General features: G+C 38.0%; 1 protein-coding gene across 3 annotated transcripts in view; it reads left to right on the forward strand.

The window, feature by feature from the left end:
- The window catches only part of LOC128025894 (arginyl-tRNA--protein transferase 1), a 73,953-nt gene that overhangs the window by 38,001 nt on the left and 16,007 nt on the right, over positions 1–19,945 (forward strand). For all 3 annotated transcript variants that reach the window (XM_052612482.1, XM_052612479.1, XM_052612481.1), the window contains exons 9-10: positions 2,255–2,436; positions 4,908–5,007. In XM_052612482.1, coding sequence (XP_052468442.1) covers positions 2,255–2,436; positions 4,908–5,007 — 282 coding nt within the window. The remainder of the gene's footprint in view (positions 1–2,254; positions 2,437–4,907; positions 5,008–19,945) is intronic.

Consider the following 19,945-nt stretch of genomic DNA (forward strand, 5'->3'; position numbering starts at 1 on the left):
GGCCCCTGCCTTTATTGTTGGCCTCATCTGTGTGCACAGACGCAGTCATTAGGCTGTCCGGCGAGGTGATCCCAGGGTCAAGGTGATGCCATTTTCCGCACTTAGGTCATGGCTGTGTAAACATGTCTGATACTTTCACCGTGAAATACTTCTGCGGGGGCTGCGTTTCATTAAAACGGAGTGAAAACACCATCTAGAACATTCCGTCAGATCATTATGGATGAAAGATGGGCAGCTGTCAGGTGGTGCTGAGAGCTTAACGTTCTTTTAGTGGCTCTCCGCTGCTGGAGGGTAAGTTAGCATGACAGGCGTTGGATTTGAGTCCGGTCTGGTTCTGACAGAAACGGGGCCCGGCACATGTGGTGCCAGAAGGCAGATTGAGAAGGGGCTCTCCGTTTCACCGCAAGCCCTTAATCATCACCACTAGCTGCTCTATGAAAGCACCTTCATCTTGAGATCTGTGTTTACTTAATACTGACAGCTAGTTTAAAGCGCCAACCTGCTGGACAAGCACTTTGAATAACAGTAACTAACCTATACATATGTGGAATGTGGTCCTCGCCGGGGAAATGAGGGGTTTACTGTAACACCTCTCTAGGGATGTTGTGAACCGAGTAAAGTTTGGACTTTGGAAGATGCTAGGTTTTACAGGACTGAACTTAAATGAAAACAGGTTTATTTATAGAACCGATATACTGTTAATTTAACATGCTCCTAAAGGACTAAAATCTGTTTCAGGACTTTTTCACCGTATAGAGTAAGGAACCTTGCCGTAACAGGGTTTTACAGGCTTTACCATTAAAAACATTGTGAGTGGCGTTTTTGGAGTTTGTGTGTTGGTTTTAATTTGGAGGTGAGTGACCGTGGCACAGCAGTGTCTAAAAGCCTCTCATACTGATGGGATTGGCCGAGTCGCTCCCCTGGTGTTGTGATAACGAGCCGGCTTCCTGCAGGGCTAACTGGACCCAGATGGGCGAAGGATCCCGTTACGGCTATGGGTGCGTAGGCCCCCTCCCGCCGAGACGTTTGAAGTCTCGTAGCTGGACCAGGCTGAATAAAACACCCTCCTCAATAAGCCACTTGACTGAAAAAAGCCAGTTTAAAGGTTTAAGTGGGAAATATGATCTCGAGCAGGTAACGGTTTGGGGTTTTACAGCCGTCCAAAACAGCAGACATATATTCATACACGAATGCATTCATGTCCCGTGAAGGAATGTGGGCTTTTATCTTCAGACATAACCGTAGTGGTAGTTGTTTTTTTTTGTGGTTCGACTGATTTACACACACCTTCACACACAGGGTAAAAACAGCCCATCTGTCCCTCCTGCCCAGGCTTTCAGAGTGGAGATTGATTCTGTTCATGCAAGGATTTTTATTAAATGGCCTCTTGTAGTTTGTGTGTGCGCCTGGCATGGACGTTTACCACACACACACACACACACACACACACCTCTGCTCTCGGCCCACATGTGGGAACTATTAGCAAGCTACTGTACACACTGTTCCTTTGCAAGCTCAAACTTTCAGATTATTTGATCATTGATTGACACAGGATCACACACAGGAACATATTTCATGAAGTTTTCATTTATTAAATTGATTTGCATGATATAATATTGGAAATTCTGAAAATCAGAAATCTGGAAATTCAATTTAAAGTTTAAAGTATATCTAAACTGACTGTTCCAGGTCTTATTCTGTACAGTTCATCAGTATACACAAAAAATAAATGTCAATAAAATATTTAAATAAAAATAAAATAAAAAGTCTCACCCTTTATGTTTTTTCTAATTGAATATCCTGTTCATCATGGATAAAATTGGGATGTTTGGTGATGACTAAAAAGCTGTTCCCTTTCTAGTATGCTCTTTATTTGCCCTATACTATGTTTCTTGAGCAGCAAATCAGTATATTAGAATGATTTCTGAAGAATCATGTGACACAGAAGACTGGAGTAATGATGCTGAAAATTTCTGATTTGCATCACAGGAATAAATTACATTTAAAACAATATATTAAAATAGTAAATGTTATTTTAAATGATTTTAATTAAACATTTTTAATGAATATAAACATTTTTTCTTCTTTTTCCACTTTTTCCACCATATATATATATATATATAATGTGAGTAATGTCTGACCAGCAGAGTTTTCAACATCCAATAAAAAGAGGCGAAAGGCTACAAATAATAATAATTAAATGTTTATAATAATAAGTGATGTTCTCTCTCTGACTTGTGCTCATCTTCTCCAGGCTGAGACGGCTCCTGATGGTCCTGATGTGGGCTACGGCTCGTTTCATCAGCAGTATTGGTTGGATGGCAGAATAGTAGCTGTAGGAGTTCTGGACATCCTGCCCTCCTGTGTGTCGTCTGTGTACCTCTACTATCACCCCGACTTCTCCTCGCTCTCACTGGGCACCTACTCTGCTCTCAGGTTGGTCAGCCAATCATAAATTCACTCTAATCTTTGAGCTTTTTAGGCAAAAACATAAACGAGTTTGAGCCTTTTGGTCACCAGCCCAAACCTTTAGCCACTAGGCTACACTACCTCCCCAAAAAAAGTTTAGCAGCATTCATGCTGCAGATGAACAGCACAGGAATCCATCCTGAGTTTGACTGCATATTATTTTCAAAACACAACCATACACACCCAAATGCCTATATTTTTTTGTGTTTCACATATGTGTGTACATATTTCACATGGGCTGCTCACCTGATTAGGTTACACTTTACAGGAGATGCCAGATGTGTGTGTGTGTGTGTGTGTGTGTGTGTTGTTCTCAGTTTTGGGTGTCTGGAGGCCTCGGGAGCCTCATTTCTCACAGACAGGAGAATAAAAAGAAGGTGCGAGTGAGATGTGGAGATTGTGCGTGGGGCTGAGTTGTGTCCAGAGCAGCCGCGGGTCAGTGTCTTTGTGCTGTTGTGTGTCAGTGTGATTGAGTGAGACTGTCTGAGCGTGCTGCGCTGGACGATTCAAATAATGATGAATGGCCAGCAAAGACAAACACAGTGAGGTTCCTCCAAGACCTAAACGTGCTGAAGAATCATTTAGAGAGTTTTGGTCAAATTTTGTCCTATTTAACCCCTAAGTCATAACAATAATAATAAAAAAATAATATTTATCATGAATAAAATCGAGGTTGATTTAGATTTTTTTTAGGATCAATGTAGGATTATTTACAAAAATGTATTTAGAACATTGTGTCTGGACATATCATATTTTATAAAAATAAAAAAACTTTTAATTCCCATTATAGTAATAATGGAAACATATATAAAATAGCTTACCTTTGATTCATTTTCTATTTATTTTTTTTATTTGTTAAATGTATTCTTTTTTTTATTTTGGTGTGATATACTGTATATAATTTTATTTTATAATATATATAATTGTAATTAATAATTAAAATTAATAATAATTTTAAACCGTACATTTTTCTTATTCAGTCAAAGAAAATACATTTATTTAAAAAAATATATACTATTTAAAAAAACTTTACCCATGTGAATGTTGTGTTGTTTCATCGAGTGCTATTTTTTTTTTTACATCTCCTTTAATAGTTAGAGAAATCTGGTCCTCTCATCCCCTGCTCTGAATGTGTGTGTGTGTGTGTGTGTGACATTAATATTAAGCAGGCGTCTTGTCGTGGTGAGCGCTGTGGTATAATTGGCTTGTGTAGGGCTGTCAGAGCGCTGAAGAGGAGATAATGGAGGCTTCAAGCTGCTGCCAGCGCGGAGCGGGTGGAGACTGGGGTTCAAATCCAGGAGGGAGGGGGCTGCCCTTTCTTTCTTTTTTTGTGAATGGGTTCCACAGCCTCTTCTTATCCCTCTCTCATTCATGGAGTGCCAGGCTTTGTCACCAGGGGATGGGAACCCGGGAACCTGGCAGCGACCGCATGACCTTCCAGCACCTCGCTGTTTGTCGTCCTTTTCCTTACACTATTTTTCTCTTTCATTTTCCAGCGCTTTTATTTTGCTTTGGCTTCCCTCTATCTTCCTCTCTTTTTCCCCGCAAGAAAAAAATAAGATTTCTCCCCATAATTTTTAGGAACACAGAGAGTATGAGGTGTACAAAATGCAGAAGAAGAGAGAAGAAAGAGCAGGATTTATTTATGGAAAAGAGAAACATGTTTTGTGCAGGGAATAAAGCGAGAAGTGAAAGAGAGCGCATTGATTGCTCGCAGGAGGAAGTATAAATCTCCTCTATTTTCTCAGTTCCCTTTTGTTTTTCCTCCTCCTCCTCCCCTTCCTCTTTTTCTGCTCTTCTAGATACACATTTAAATGGCTGTTTATGAGGAAAACTGATCTGGGCCATATGCAGCAACTCTAGTGATGTTTCTTCTAATTTAAGCATCATATCCTGATTATAGTCAAATTAAAAACTGTTAATAATAAAGTTATTAATCAAGCTCTGATCTTTTTTATAGTTATTTAAAGAAAACCCTGAATAAATCAGTTTTATTGTCAATTGATTCTTTTTCCCTAGGTTTACCCTATCTCTTTTTTTTGTCTTTTCTTGCACAAAGCTCTATTGTATGTCTTCAGAATATAGCGAAAAAAGTCATGTGGATCACTTTTATGCTTCTCTTTTTTTTTTATATATATATATATCTTAGCCCCATTAGGAAAAAGGGCTTTACGGACATTTTGCAAAATATCTCATTTTGTGTTCCATAGAAGTAAAAAAGTCACATAAAATGTAACCTAAATGGACAGAAATCTGTCAAACTAATAAGTGAATGTTACCATGATTTGATCAGGGAAAAATCTGATGATTAAACAGTGGATATTTGTAGCATTAAATCAGCATTAACTTGTCTTTGTTATGAGCAGTTTTATAACCTTGAGCACAAACCGTGCATAACCGCATACACTCGCCTGTTTCTGCTCTCATCTTCTCTGCAGGGAGATTGCCTTCACCAGGCAGTTGCAGAAGCAGTCCCCCAAACTTGCCTACTACTATCTGGGTTTCTACGTCCATTCGTGTCCCAAGATGCGCTATAAGGTACGTTCATCTTCTGTTTGCACTGGTCAGTGTCACCTAACCGAACACTGATACTGCAATGCCATATTGATAGAGGTGGCAGTATAGAGAACATGACTATTGTAGTAGCATCCAGCAAAATGCACCTTTATCTTGTGCATCTACCTCAAATGTTTTACAGTGGTCTCTCACTTTCAATTTTTTTTCCCTAGAGCACACTTTGCTGAATAGTACAGCAATATGCGTTAAAATAAGTCTTTATAAGGGTTGCAAGCATCCACTTTCTTAAATAGTTAATATGCATGTATCCTCTCTTTCACTCTTTTGGGCAGTGGTTGCGTAGTCAACAGGGGGGCTTTCTGTTTTGGAGCTGAAGTAGACACCTGTTAAAGGTGTTAATGGTCTGTCGTCCGCCAGCATCACACCTCTCCGCTCTGTTGCTGCTGTGATCTGTTTCTCTCATTAATTTTTCCCAATGACTCACCCGGGAGCAACCGCAGTGCCACACTTCTAGAAACCTGCCTCCAGCAGCACAGGAGATATCTCTGCCTCCTTCCTTTATTTGACCTGTGAGATGGTAGATACAGTATCAGAGGAGCACTGTTCCATTTATTTATTGACTATTGTAGTATTTATTATGATTTCAAAATACTTCTATTCAGCAATTTTTTAAAAATATATTTTTATTTCATTTCATTATTTTTTATCTAATATTAACTAGGGCTGTCAAATCGATTAATCATATATATATATTTCAATATATGTCCTATCTATATATGATATATAAATAAATGTATAAATAAATAAATATATTCATGTATATGTTTGATATATATATATATATATATATATATATATATATATATATATAATATACACTGTACACACATATAATTATGTAACACAAACAAAATCTTTTATTTTGGATGTGATTAATCTAGGGCCGGGACTCGATTAAAAAAATTAATCTAATTAATTAGAGGCTTTGTAATTAATTAATCGAAATTAATCGCATTTTAATCGCATATAAATATTTGACCTGAGAACAGTGAGAAGTAATTTTTTTTCACATGGATTTATAGTATACCATTGAATAATGACTGAATACATAAGCTTAAGCAACAAAATATTGTTTATTTTTGTTCAACCAAGTCTATCAAACCAGTGCAATTTTTGCCATTAAGTGTAGCAATAGCATATTTAGAAACAATTTAGAAATAGTACATTTCAGAAATTCAGGAAGCTTATAGGTGCTGGAACCTTCTGTAAAGTGTTTTTTAAGTAAAACACAATACTGTCAATTACATTCAGAACATTGGAAACACTGAGTATTAGAAAACATCTCTCTGTTGCTTCAGAGGCCATAACATACTAAGTCCAACTCTCAATAAACTTGGCCAAAACAATAAAGAGTTCAACATAAACTGTTGCACCAACAAAATAATACATAGTTCAACATAAAGTGTAAAGTCCACGCTAACTGCTATATGTTTTGCGTTTAGGTGATACTTGAGGTTCGATCATGTGCTGCGGTGATATGCGAACGCTAGTTGGTGCTTCAGTATAATCGGTCCGCCGAAACAAATCCAGTGAGAAACGTTCCACGGTGCAAAAATAAGTTATTAAATATGCGGAATTTTTTTTTCTGTAATTAATTAATCTTAGTTAACGCGTTATTTTTTGTGTAATTAATTAATCTCAATTAACGCGTTAAAGTCCCGGCCCTAGATTAATCACAATTAATCAATTTGTTCTATCATCAATTTATACTTTATTTTATTTAATTCAATTAATTTGAAAAAATTTAATTGTTTTAGTTGACAATAACAACACTGCAGATGAGTGAGGAAATACCATTATAGTTGCACACCTTCAAGTCTTCATGTTTGAGGACTTGCATTGGTGTACAAAAGTATATAATTCTTCTGTGTTAATCAGTGGTAATTATTTATTTTATTTGTTTTTTTCATTCTTTATAACTAATTCGTTTTTTCATTTGTATTATTATTATTATAAAACACATTTTATACATAAGTCCAGTACATACATGCTAATATATTTAGCTTACAGTAAACTCAGCATCAGACTGACCTGCAGAATTCATCATCAGCGCAATCTCAATATCGCATTCCATGCTTTTCAGCCCTTAAGCCTCTTGGTGCGGATAAACCACGGAAAATGTCATGGTATGCTTCCAGATTTGGTTTATTGAGTTTCTGACACCGTTAGCTGTTCTGTAGCCTCACACTTGGCTTGTAGATGGTTTTCAACCTCTTTTGCGAACAAGGGACTTGGAGCCGTGTTCAAGCTGGGCTGCAGGAGTACAGAGGATGATGGTAAAGCAGTCCAGTGGGAACTTTATGTAAGTGCTTGCACAGGTGTGGCCGAGTGTGAAGCGTGTTGGCCGTCATTTGACTGACACGAGGGAGATGCTGGGCAACTGAACAGCTGATTCATATACAATGGATGGAGAAAGTCAATAAAAGTGACTGTCCGGCTCAGAGCTGAAGGTGAGGAAGAGGGAACATATGCATCTGTTGAAGCTATTAGCAGTTGAGGAGGAGGTCAGAGCTACTGTAGTTCATGGTGTCACCTGATCGTGTTATCAGAGAGGTAGAAGGCTCTCCTCTTTATGTAAACTTTCCTCTCTTTAAAGGAATAGTGCACCTAAAATGCACCTCAAATGTTAAGACCTCAAATGTGTGTGTCAGATAAGTAAAAATGTATGTGTATATATATATATATGGAGAGAGAGAGAGAGGCTGGTAATTTCATTTAAGCTTTTTATTTTTTATTTATGCAATAGTTCATTTCCTTAAAGTATTCTTTCAAAAAATAAGATTTCATTGTGATATATAAATGTATATTTATTTAGGAGCTACACAAATGGCACATGTTTGGTAGAATGGTCCATTGTCTTTTATCACAGCTTTGGTCTTGATTGTTTTCATATCCAAGTCAGGTTTATCAGTGCTGCACTCTATTAGAAACCATGACATAATTTCCCCATCTCAAAGCTTCGAGCATCTCTGCAATGCGGCAGTGAGTGTAAAGTCACTGGAGATCTTAATTCACTGATTCTCTGCACTGCAGTCTACTGAAACTTTCAACCTCAGGCTGGATCTGCAGTCCTGGAAGTTGTTTGTATGTCTGTCTTTGTGCAGAGCTGTGTGTGTGGAATAGAGAATAGAGCTCGGTTGGAGCCCAGCTCTCGCATTTCTGTATGGGCAATCTCTCACAGCAGAGGATGAGTGCCACTCATCCCTCTCATTCTGCACTGAGAGATTAGTCTGGGGTTAGAAGGTTGTTTGTTTCTCACCTACATCCAGAAACTATCTTTTCAAATCAACTCGTGTCTTTCCAAATCCAAATGCAACTTATTGCACTTTTCAATGCAATTTGCAATAAATGAGATCTGAAGCTTTCAAGCTTCAAAAAGGGCACAAAAGCATCATTAAAGGGGGGGTGAAATGCTCGTTTTCACTCTATATCCTGTTAATCTTGAGTACCTATAGAGTAGTACTGCATCCTTCATAACTCCAAAAAGTATTTAGTTTTATTATATTCATAAGAGAAAGATTTCCCGGAAAAAAACGAGCGCTTGGAGGCGTGACGTGTGGGCGGAGCTAAAGAATCACGAGCGCCAGTTGCGTTGAGAGCGTTTGGAAGCTGTGACAGCTGTGAAGGCTGAAACTGAACGAGAGCAGCAGCAGCAACGACTCGCTCCGAGCGGGGCTCGAACCCGGGTCTTCGATGGGAGGCGGACGCACTAACAAGGAGGCAGAGATATTTGAAGCAGTTTTACTCACCGCATGCGGTTCCAAAACACAATTGTGACCCTTTTTCGTTGGGATTGCATCATCCTTAAGAAATAAACAATGTGCAAATCCGGCGTCAAACTGGGCCTTGTTTGTAAAACAAGCATCTTCGAAATGCAGGGAACAAACACAAACACTTGCACAACTCCGTTGATGCTCTGTAAAAATAAACTCCATCCACTGGTCCCTTAATGCTGTTTTTTTTGGGGTAATCTGTGCAGGGTTGTCTTGCCCTGGCAACCAAAAACACACTCCTTTTGTGACATTTCGCGACGCTCTCGCTCTGATCAGTGAAGTCTGTTGTGCTCTCAGTGCTCTGCTATACGGGAGCGCGCGCTCTTCCGGCAGAAGTGCGTCAGGACCCATATAAGGAAATTCCGCTCCATCTAACGTCACACAGAGCCATACTCGAAAAAAACTTTCCGAAACTTGTGACAAACCGGAAGGAGTATTTTTGGAACAGAAATACTCCTTCAAACGTACAACTTAATTTTTGAAACTTTGTCCATGTTTAGCATGGGAATCCAACTCTTTAACAGTGTAAAAAACTCAGTATGCATGAAATAGCATTTCACCCCCCCTTTAAAGTATCATCTGAACCCATACAATATATTTATGCGAGAAACAGACCAAAAAACACTCATTATTGCCTGAACATTCTGTACTTATGAATCCTGAACACTGCAATCCAATTCATATATTTAAATATATTTTTTATATATTTAATATTATTTTTTTCTTCTCTGAATAAAACCTCAGCTTATGTGCAGTCCAGTTGTATTTTTTTCAATTTAGAGTGATCTGCTATCAGAGGTGACTGTCCAAGTAATGTCCAATTCAGAAATGAAGAGTTCATAGATGACCAGAAAATAGATTCATTAATTTTAGGCAGAAATCACGAGTTAATTAAAGCTCAAAGTTTGTAAGATATGAAACTTGTCTAAATTGGCATCACAGCACTGTGCAAGGTATTTTTGAATCCAACTGAGAAAATAGTCTAATTCAAGCGCTTACATGCTTAATTTTTCTTCCTGTTGATCAGATTATTTTAGGTCTAGACCACTTTTTAATCCGATTCAAATGTTCATTCAGACTGAGCTCAATTGCATCAGTCGAGATGCTTACATGAAGGCTTTTGAGTGATAATGACAATGAAATGAATGATAATGAAACCGATTATTTACATGGAAATGTAGCTAATGAGTTGCGCGTGGATCATTGAGTTAAATGATAAACAATCATATATGAATCATTGAATGAACAATGAACTGATTTATTTATAAAATACAAAAGAGTGATTTGCCAAAAAAATCTAGGGCAGATTTTCAGTGACTGATGTCTACATTATTGATCTGTCTCTCACACAAAGTGATTGTATGACTACAGAAGAGTTGAATAAACTGGTTTTATGATGTTTTTGCATCTTTCAGAATCTTAAAAGCCCCAGTCGTAATTAATTGTAACTGCAAAAGAGCACAGAAAAATCTTTTAACTCTCTTTAACTAATCTCTCTCTATAATTAACTGATGACTTGATCATCTAAAAAGGTACAATGATCGCACCAGTTGCATGTTATATACAGAAGCGTTGTAGCTCTCTTCTACTAACAAAGACTTTAACCCTTGAACATTTCTTGCAATTAAAGTAAAATAGCATTTTCTGCATATCTACTCTGACACCCGAATTCGCCCATTTATTCCATCATCTTCATTTTAACTTTGTTCACACCATTCCCATGATTTCTGTTGTGCAGTTCTGTAGAATCTCTTCCTTGTCCTTCCACCTTTCGAAATGAACCAACAACATGGTGAGTGCGCTCAGTTGGGAGTTCCACATCGTTCCAAATCAAAATATTCAGTAATGTGATCCTGCAACTTTTTCTCACTCTTACCATGTTTCTCAATCCGACTCCAAGGATGCCATAAAAGACAAGGTAATGCCATGTGTTCTGATTTTCCATGCGCTCATGCCTTTCCCGAAGTTCAGTGTTTTCATTCTCAAGTTTCTCAACTGTCTCCCCACACATTTCTCAACAAGTTCTCTTAAATCTGGGATTCTTTTCCACATCGGCTGCTAAGATTAAGAGATGGCCAACAACTTTTCTTTAAATGCTGGCTGGGAAAATCAGCCTATTCTCTGCCTCCATTTTTCAATGGTGATTCCCATGATACCAGAAGTGTATTATAGTTATTATAGTGAATTATTAAACCGTGATACTGTCAATATTTTTTTTAAATGGTAAAATAACTGTTTCTTTTAAATTATTTTTTAAGATGTAATTTATTCCTGTGATCAAAGCTGAATTTTCAGCATCCTTACTCCAGTCTTCAGTGTCACATGATCTTCAGAAATCATTATAATATGATGATTTGCTGCTCAAGAAACATTTATGATTATTATCAATGCTGAAAACAGTTGTGCTGCCAAATATTTTTGTGGAAACCATGATTTTTTTTTTCAGGATTTTTTGAATGTGAAGTTAGTATTCAGTAAATATAATAAAGCATGTATTTGAATAAAAAATATTTATTTAAATTAGAAATATTTTGTAATATACATTTCTTTACTGTCCCTTTTGATAAATCGAATGCATCCTTGCGGAATAAAAGTATTATTTTGTACTTTTGTACTTATTTTTAATGAAACTTGGGTCACCCCAAACTTTTGAATGGGAATGTACTTTTCATGTTAGTTATTTATTTATTTTTTAGATAAAGATACTTATACAGAATATATTATTTAGTTGTTGTGGAAGAATGACTGGGGCAGACCAACATGCCAAGAACTCTAACTGGCTTCCGTTTAAACTTGACTGGTCACAAAGGCAGTGGTTGGAGTCTTTTCGGGAGGTTTTATCCAGTGCCAGCAAGCTCTTTTCCTCTCACTGCAGTCGAGCCAGACCAGCCGTCCAGTCCGAGACGTGACTTCCTGGCCCTGCCGTCTCCATTCTGTGCCCGAGCCGCTGATGGCTGTTTGGCCCTCGACTTTGCCCAAGCTTTCAAGCTTCTGAATGTGTCTAATGGGGTGAAATGAGCAGGTCTGTGGGGTTCTGGCGGGAGATGCATCCCCCCTCCACCATCCCTCCACCTGCCTCCCACTCCATCCACCAGGTGTTTCCCAAAGCTTCCTGTGAATTCCACATCCAGGCCAAAGGAAACAAGCGTCTGAGAACTGCACTGGGGTCGTCTTTGTATGTTTGTGTTTGGGCTGCTGGTCATCTGGAGAGGCTTTTCATTAGTCTTAAGAGCTGCTTGCTGCTAAGTTAATGTCGTAAACCTGAAGATTTTCAGTGGGTTAAATGGATAATGTTTGCACTGTACTTAGTCTAACCTTGATGCAAATGAGCCACGTTAAGGATATTTAATAATACTAATGTACAGCGAGTTTAATATGTCTTTTAAAGCATGAGTGTTTCATTCAATTATATTTTGCTACTGGAAGACCCCTATGAAAGGACCCTTTTTTGGCATGTATGTTTTAATAGCTATGTATAGAGTTGCTACTTCAGTGAAAGTCCCTCTAGTGTAGTCCAGAGGCATTGCACTCATGTTTTCCTGCTGTAACATGTTTCTTTGGTTGACTGTAACCTCTCATCTGCTAATCTGGGACAAATGTATTGAATTGTATTGGGCTGAAAGAACATGAGTTCATTCTCATGCATTAGCTTGATGCATGGATTGCAGAATCTGTATTTGTTGCATGCTAAACCAAAAGAGACGACAACATCCGTTCATGTTTCCCATTGTTATATGTGTGATTCTTAGAACCATTTTTGTTTTTAACATTTATTGACTTTTGTCAGTGCTTCCCTGTTTTCCACTTCCCATAGTTTGCGTGGGACCTTGCAATGTTGCACAACATTTTATTCATCGTTGTTTTCTTTGCATTTTAAGACCAAGCATGTTCCTAAATCTCGGTTTTAGTTGTCCTTTGAGTTAAAGTGTGTTACAGTGACATTAAAGAATAATATAGGTGAGCTATGTATTTATTGTTTATTTTAAGGTTTAATTCTTTGATCTCAAACAAAGTTTGGTGATGTAGTTTATGAGAACATTGTTTTGGCCAGAGAAAGTGAAAATGCTGGTATATACTAAAGTTCAAATGTTTGGGGTGTTTTGAACTTTCCGTTCATCAAAGAATCATGGAAGAAGTATTCTGGTTTGCACACAAATATTAAGAAGCACATCTGTTTTCAGCATTAATAATCAGAAATGTTCCTTGAGCAGTGAATCTGCTTAGAATGATTTCTGAAGGATCATGTGATGCTAAAGACTGAAGTTATGTTGCTGAAAATTCAGCTTTACTTCACTGAAATAAATTACATTTCACAGTATATTCAAATAGAAAATGGTTCTTTTGAATTGTATCTCACAATAGTACCGTTTCAAATTTCTTGTGTCTTTTTTTTTATCCAGTAAATGCAGCCTTGATGAGAGGAAGAGACTTCTTTCAAAAACATGAAACATCTCACTGATCCTAAATTTTTGAATGGTAGTGTTTTTAGCACTGCTTTTAGGAATCGGGGTTCCCACTGTTATGAAGAATTGAAAATGCTGCAATTTCTAGGTCTTGTAAATTAATGTAATAAAAAAATCTTAAATTATGAACATTTTTGTTTAACATTATTTATTTTTTTATGCTCCGCTCTAAAAATATTTCACCGACTTTGTGAGTACAACCATTATTCTGTCCATCTTTCTTGAAATCTATCCAGAAGTCATGGAAATTCAGTGATCAAAAGGAGTGGGACTCCTGGAGATTGTACACGTTGTGTTTCGAGTCTCCTTCTAATCTAATCTCTAGATTTCTATAAAGGAGTCCTCGACCTGTTTGCTGTACGTGTTTCTGAATCTCGCTCTGTCTGCTCTTGTATAAATCCTCAGGAATGCAGAGGCAGGTGGGAACACATGCTCATTTCTTGCTCTCGCTCTTGTCGCCTCTAGTGTTGTACATGATTGCTTGTGCTTGCACACATGGTCACACTTTAGTTTGTGTTTAACCTTTGATTAAACTCGGGACCTACAAAAAAAATAAATCCAGTGAGCTTCTGGCAGCATTTTTGAATTTGAGTTTGAATGCCCAACAATGCTGTCTAGGTAGGCCACTTGCTAGGTTTTGAGACGCAGTCCTAGCAGAGGTCTTTTTATTCTGTATGCTTGCAGAACCCGGCCCTTCTCATTCAACCTCATCATGTAAACGGACTTGACTTCAAACCATTGCCCGTCCTGTAAACCACAGCATCACGGCAGCTTGAAGCGCTGAATGAAACGATAGGAAATGAGGGTTGAAATGAAAGAAAGTTGTCTGAGAGAAAGATAAACAATTACCACACATTTAGTTTGGCATGCTCTGCCCTTTCTCCTTTTTTTCCTCCATCAAAGTGCCTTTGAAGCGTTCTCTGTTCTGCAGGGTAATCTCTTTCACTTGTTTTTCTTTCATTAATAAGCTACGGCCCGGTGGAACTGTCAGTTAGCCGTTGAAATGCGGTCTGCACTTTCGTTACGTGCTGTTGAGATTGGTTTTGTGATTGTGGTGCATGTCAGGACGGGAAAAAAAAGAAAGCTTCCAGCATTGGGGTCTCACTGCCGGTCCGAAATCTCTCCCACAGGCATGTGCAAGTGTGAACATGTTAGCATAGAACTGAAATATCAAAATACGTGATCTACATGCTAAACCACCAATGTTTTAGCTCCTTTTATTGCACACCTAGCTTGGCCAGCTTGGACAGTTCACCCCAAATATGTTGTTATTTTTGCTTAAACAGATCCAAAAAGCAAGTTTAGGTTTAGTGTGAGGCTGATGAGCATTTTCAATTTTAGATGAAGCGTTTCTGAAAATGCTGGTTGAATGTGTCTTTAAAATAGCTGTTCATGAACTCTGTTCCCCTCTTTGCTCTGTTCCAGTCGTGCCCTGCTCACCGCATCACCTTGAGTATACTGTTTTATACCTCTCACTTCTTCAGTAACACTTACGAGTCCAGCGTCCTCTCTATTTGCCTGTTTTTCACTCTTCCCAGAGTCCTTCATTGGCGGTCAAGTTGACAGAAGTTGCTTTTTGATTTGGTTCAACTGAGACCACCAACAGCGAGGTGTATGAGGGGAACAGTTTGTTTGAATTGGGGTTTGATTCTTCTCTTTTCTTTCTCCCTTCTGTACGGTGTAAGTTTTGACATGGGTTGAAGCCAGTACAAGGGTCTTGTTCCAATTACAAAAAAAATGTGTTGATCTTTGTGACGGTGTATTTTACTCACTAGTTGATCTGTTTTTAGATGTTTAGCATGTGTGTGTAGCATACACTACTGTTAAAAATCTTTGAAAGAAATGTACACTTTGGTTCAGCAAGGATCCATTAACCTGTCATTCATAATGTTACAAAAGATTTCTGTTTCAAATAAACCGTGTTCTTTAGAGCTTGCTATTCATCAAAGAATCCTGAAAGAATCCATGTCATGTTTTTCTGAAAACTCTTTTCACTATTTATAATAATATGACATGTTTCTTGAGCTCAAATCAGCATATTAAAATGATTTCTGAAGGATCATGTGACAATGAAGACTGGATTAATGATGCTGAAAATCACAGGAATAAATTGAAAATCGAAAATATTTATTCTAAATAAAATGTTTTATCTGTCATTTTGATAAAAAAAAAGGATTGGTGAGCAGAAGAATTCTTAATAAGGTTCATGTTTTGATACTTTACACTCCTAAGATTGGCCTTCCAGACTAGGGATGGTAAACTAGTTCAATCTTGCACCTCAGAAAGTCTAAAGAAACTCATAGTGAACGTGGAGCATGTTTGATTTCCCTTAAGGCTTCGTAAACAAATACTGCACAAGGGTAGAATGACAAGAATAATATTATTTTAGTTAAGTTTTTAATATATTTCCCTTTTTTGCTCTCTTTGATAGTGTTTTCTTATAGACTCCAACCAAATGAATATTATTTTGTAGTAATATAACACCAGGGTGCTTTGTGTTGCAGTGCACAATAAGCTTTGTTTAGGAGAGTGTGAGACATGAATTCATCAGTAGCTGCTCTTTGTGTGGTTTGTTGGTCTGTGATGTGGGTCGATGAGACGTTTGAGAGTTCACATAAGACATTAAAATGCATGTTGCATTTGCTAAAATTGACTTACTTGGATGGCAGTTTGAATGCAGAGTGATTGCATTTTCTCCGATGATTGCAACAAGCCTAATTGCAGATATATTGTGCATCCCTAAATAATAAATAACCCACATTCAGGATATTCGTTTAGTGTGTTGACACCGTGTGTTAATAGAGGTGGTGTGTTTTATGTGTTTACATTGAGGCCCTTTCCTCTGCCCCCCATCAGCAGCGCTGACATGACGACAGACCCCCGGGGTCAGAGTTGAGAGGTCGAGTTAGGCGATTTAGTCTCTGCAGTGAAAGAGTGCAGATATATATGGGGGGGAAGGGGGTTCGGTGAGGGGGGTGTGAAGGTCAAAGGGCTGGAAAATGAGAGTTTAGATCTGATGTCAGGGTGAAATAGCCAGAGTGGCCCAGCTGCCAGCGCAGTGTGTTTGCCTTGCCATTAACTCGCCCTCCGTTTATTTTCAGAGCCTTGGATTCAGCCACTTTGACAAGGCCTCCAGACCCTATAACGTATAGCACACTTTGATTATAGAGCATGAAACCAAGCCAACAAAACTTAGACTATTTTCAGGGTTTTTTTCCCCCTGTAGGAGCATTGAAATGAAACATGCAAGTCTTATTTTGTACTTAACGTAATTTGTATAAAGCATGTTAATATTGTTTTCACATCTGATGTGTTTGCTGTGTTTTTGTTTTGTTTTTGTTTTGTTTTGTTTTTAAGTTTGGGGTCAGTAAGATTTTTTTTTTTTTTTTTAAGAAATGAATTCAGGATCCTTTAAAGGGATACTCCACCCCATACAAACAAAATACTAAATATTATATATATATATATATACAACATGGCACAAATGTGGTGCTTATTTATTTTTGGGTGTTCATCTAATAAACCAGATTAGAGATGTCTGGAGTGAAAAGCACTTAAGGAAGGTGAGTGTTAAGGTTGTAAGACTGCAGCACTTAAGCAGCTTGTCTATAAACGGCAGGAGAGATAGAGAGATAAAACGAGGCTCGGGAGGCTGTGCCTGTAAATCACTGCCCTGCTGAAACGTGATCCTGTAAAAATATTTTCCCATCATTAAGCTGTCATCCACCAACCCCTGATACACAGCCCGGCCAGGCACTACAAGTGAGAGTGTATTTGTGTGTGTATGTCTGAGGAGGCATTAGTTAGCAGTCGGGACACTGTGTTTATTTGAATTCTGTCCCTTGGTAATGTGTCGAGTGAGGCGAAACGACGCACCCAACTCCAGGTTTGTGTAAATATCTGAATGCGGTTTGATGCTCTCCCGAGGACCGCTGTGTGGTACTCTGTATGCATGCCATAGTGTAGTATGTAAGGAGAGGGAGGGATCTTTATTTACACACGCACCTCTCCTCCGCTCATTTACAAAGCCCTGTCCGACCGCTGTTTGTGTGAAAGTGTGTTTACACGTGTCATTCAGTGAAGTCTGTCCTGATGTCAGTTCTAACAGGGCGGTCTCGCCATCTGTGCAGCGTTCCTGAATGCCAGAGTAAATGAATAGAGGAAAACTAAAAGGGTTTTCTTTGTATAGACATGCACTCGCTGTTTAACTGACCTATAGGACAGCATCGGGTCTCAGTCCAGGTCAGCCCTCCCTTTTTTAGTGCTAGACAGATCTTCCAGCCTAAATCAATAGTGCTGCAGGGATGATTTTTTTTCTTCTAGTCCAGCCTGAAAGTTTAGCATCACCCTGACAAAAAGAAAGTAGGATTTTTCCATTAGTTTTTGGATTATTGCAGAAAATAAGTTTCCAGTTTGTTGTGATGTTTAATGTCCCCGACAACTTCTGTAGTCCCATTTAGTTCACTTTTTAAAGAAACATAAAAGCTTAAAAATCACGAGTAGGGTGTTACTTATGTATAATATGTCATACAATAAAATGTGAACATATCTTGAGCTTGTTTACCACAGACCTTGTTTCAGACATTGAACCACAAAAGACACATTTCTGGGTTTTGGGACTTGTTTTTTGCTGCACTATACTCTCTAGTGGTATTCCCTACACAAACACTTCTAGTTTGCTAAATTTCTTGCATTATGCTATGAAGTGTCCAAAACATGCAACTGCACATTTCTTTCTCAATGCAAGAGGCATTAAACCATTGACATGTTTGTAACTTATACCTAAATAATAAGTCATAAGTTTTATTGCATGGATAAATGAAAGCAACTCTATCGCCCCCTTTGGCTGTCATGCAAAACCACAGGTCTGTGTTTGCATACTTGCGTAGAGCATATTCCTGATCTGAATCCCGCCTCTTTAGCACTTTGTGCCTGTATTTCATCTGTACTCATCAATTGTATGTGTAACCTGCAATTTAAACAATAGGCACAACATGGCAACTGTGTTTGCTCTTTGTGTGTGTCTCAAAGCCAAGATAAGATAGTGGTGGGTGAAAGCAAGTGTGCACTTGTGTCTGTCAAAGCACAGGCCTGTCCTTGTTATGTCAGAAGGGATAGGCCAGGCATTGTTCGGGACTGTATGGAGCAGGAGGGAATGCAGACAGCATGGTAAATGTTTAGACAGGTTGCAGTTAGAATTCATGACTGCAGTGCACACAATTCTATCTTTTTCTGTGTGGGCCACCGTTACTATTCCTCATACTCAGGGTTAGAGGTTTGTTCAGACACCCTAGCATGTGTGACTTTGACTTTTGCATGGTCTAACACCACTCACATTTTCATCAGAAAGTCTAAATATCTAGTTCCTCTCATTGAGTCTTCTCAGCCTGTAGGTGCCTATGAATGCTTCTAAAAAATGAAATGGACCTCTACAGAGGAAATAGGCCCCAGATGTGCATGAAATCATAGTGAATGGTGAAAAGTCGACATCCTGCTTCTATTTAGACCCCATTGGCTCTCAGTGGGAGGGTTTGGGTTCCCTTCGTGGCCTACGATGGCCTATAGGACCCAGTTTGTGGTTATGATCTGGATCTTATAAGTGACCATGGCAAATTTCACAGATTTTTTAAAAGAACAGCTAATTGATCTACAATTATAAAATTTGCAAGTAAATCTATAGCCTCAATAATGAATCCTTAAATTTTTGGTTTGACTAGAATTTAAACTTTGAGATTAATAACATTAACTTTTTTTTTTTCGTTACATAGTTATTTGATTACAGATCAGATGTATAAAAGCTGTTAGAGTAGATGAACTTAAAGCATTTTTTTGTAGGTCATAGTTGACATTAAGGTAAAGATTGCTCTCCCAGATCAGCTTGTGCAGACATCTTCACTCCCCAGAGCGAGAGTCGAGGTGTTGTCTTTCACAGAGATTCCTAGCCAGCAGTGAAGTCGAGGATTTATGCCCCCGATTAACTGCTTTTCTAATAAATCTCAGGTATGGACCCTGCAGCGTACCCCAGTCAGAGGGGTGGAGGTTTTTACAGCAAATGAAAATGAAGCAAATGTGTATATATATATATATATATGCATTTGTCAGGACTTTACCTCCCTCTCATATAAAACACAAGACCAACATTGTTAAAATTAGTGTTTTCAGTTTATGTAATATCTTTTGAGCATTTAATCTGTACAGTGGATTAACCTTAGGGTAAAAAAATGCACAAATACTCTGTTTTCTGGCCATATTTAAAATCCATCCTTTTTGGTTTTAGGTTAGTTTTAGTGTCTTTATTTTTATTTATTTTTTACGTGTTTTAAAGTTATCATTTCTGTTAGTTTAAGCTTTTTTGCAGATACATGCATTTTAGGTTTTAATTATATATTTTTTTTCCAAATTATCATTTCCGCTTCCTTTTTGCTTCCGCAATTCAAATTTAGTCAGACTTTAGAAGACCAATTTTCACTATTAATTAATTATTAACTATAACTTTTGCCTCAATAAACCTCTACTTTACTGCTTATTAATAATTAGTGAGGTAGCAGCTAAGTTTAGGTATGGGTCGGATTAAGGTATCTAGAATATGCTCATGGAATAAAGCATTAATATGTGCCTTTATAAGTACTAATAAACAGCCAATATGCTAGTAGTATGCATGCT

The sequence above is a fragment of the Carassius gibelio genome, chromosome A13, assembly GCF_023724105.1.
Source record: "Carassius gibelio isolate Cgi1373 ecotype wild population from Czech Republic chromosome A13, carGib1.2-hapl.c, whole genome shotgun sequence".
NCBI lineage: Eukaryota > Metazoa > Chordata > Actinopteri > Cypriniformes > Cyprinidae > Carassius > Carassius gibelio.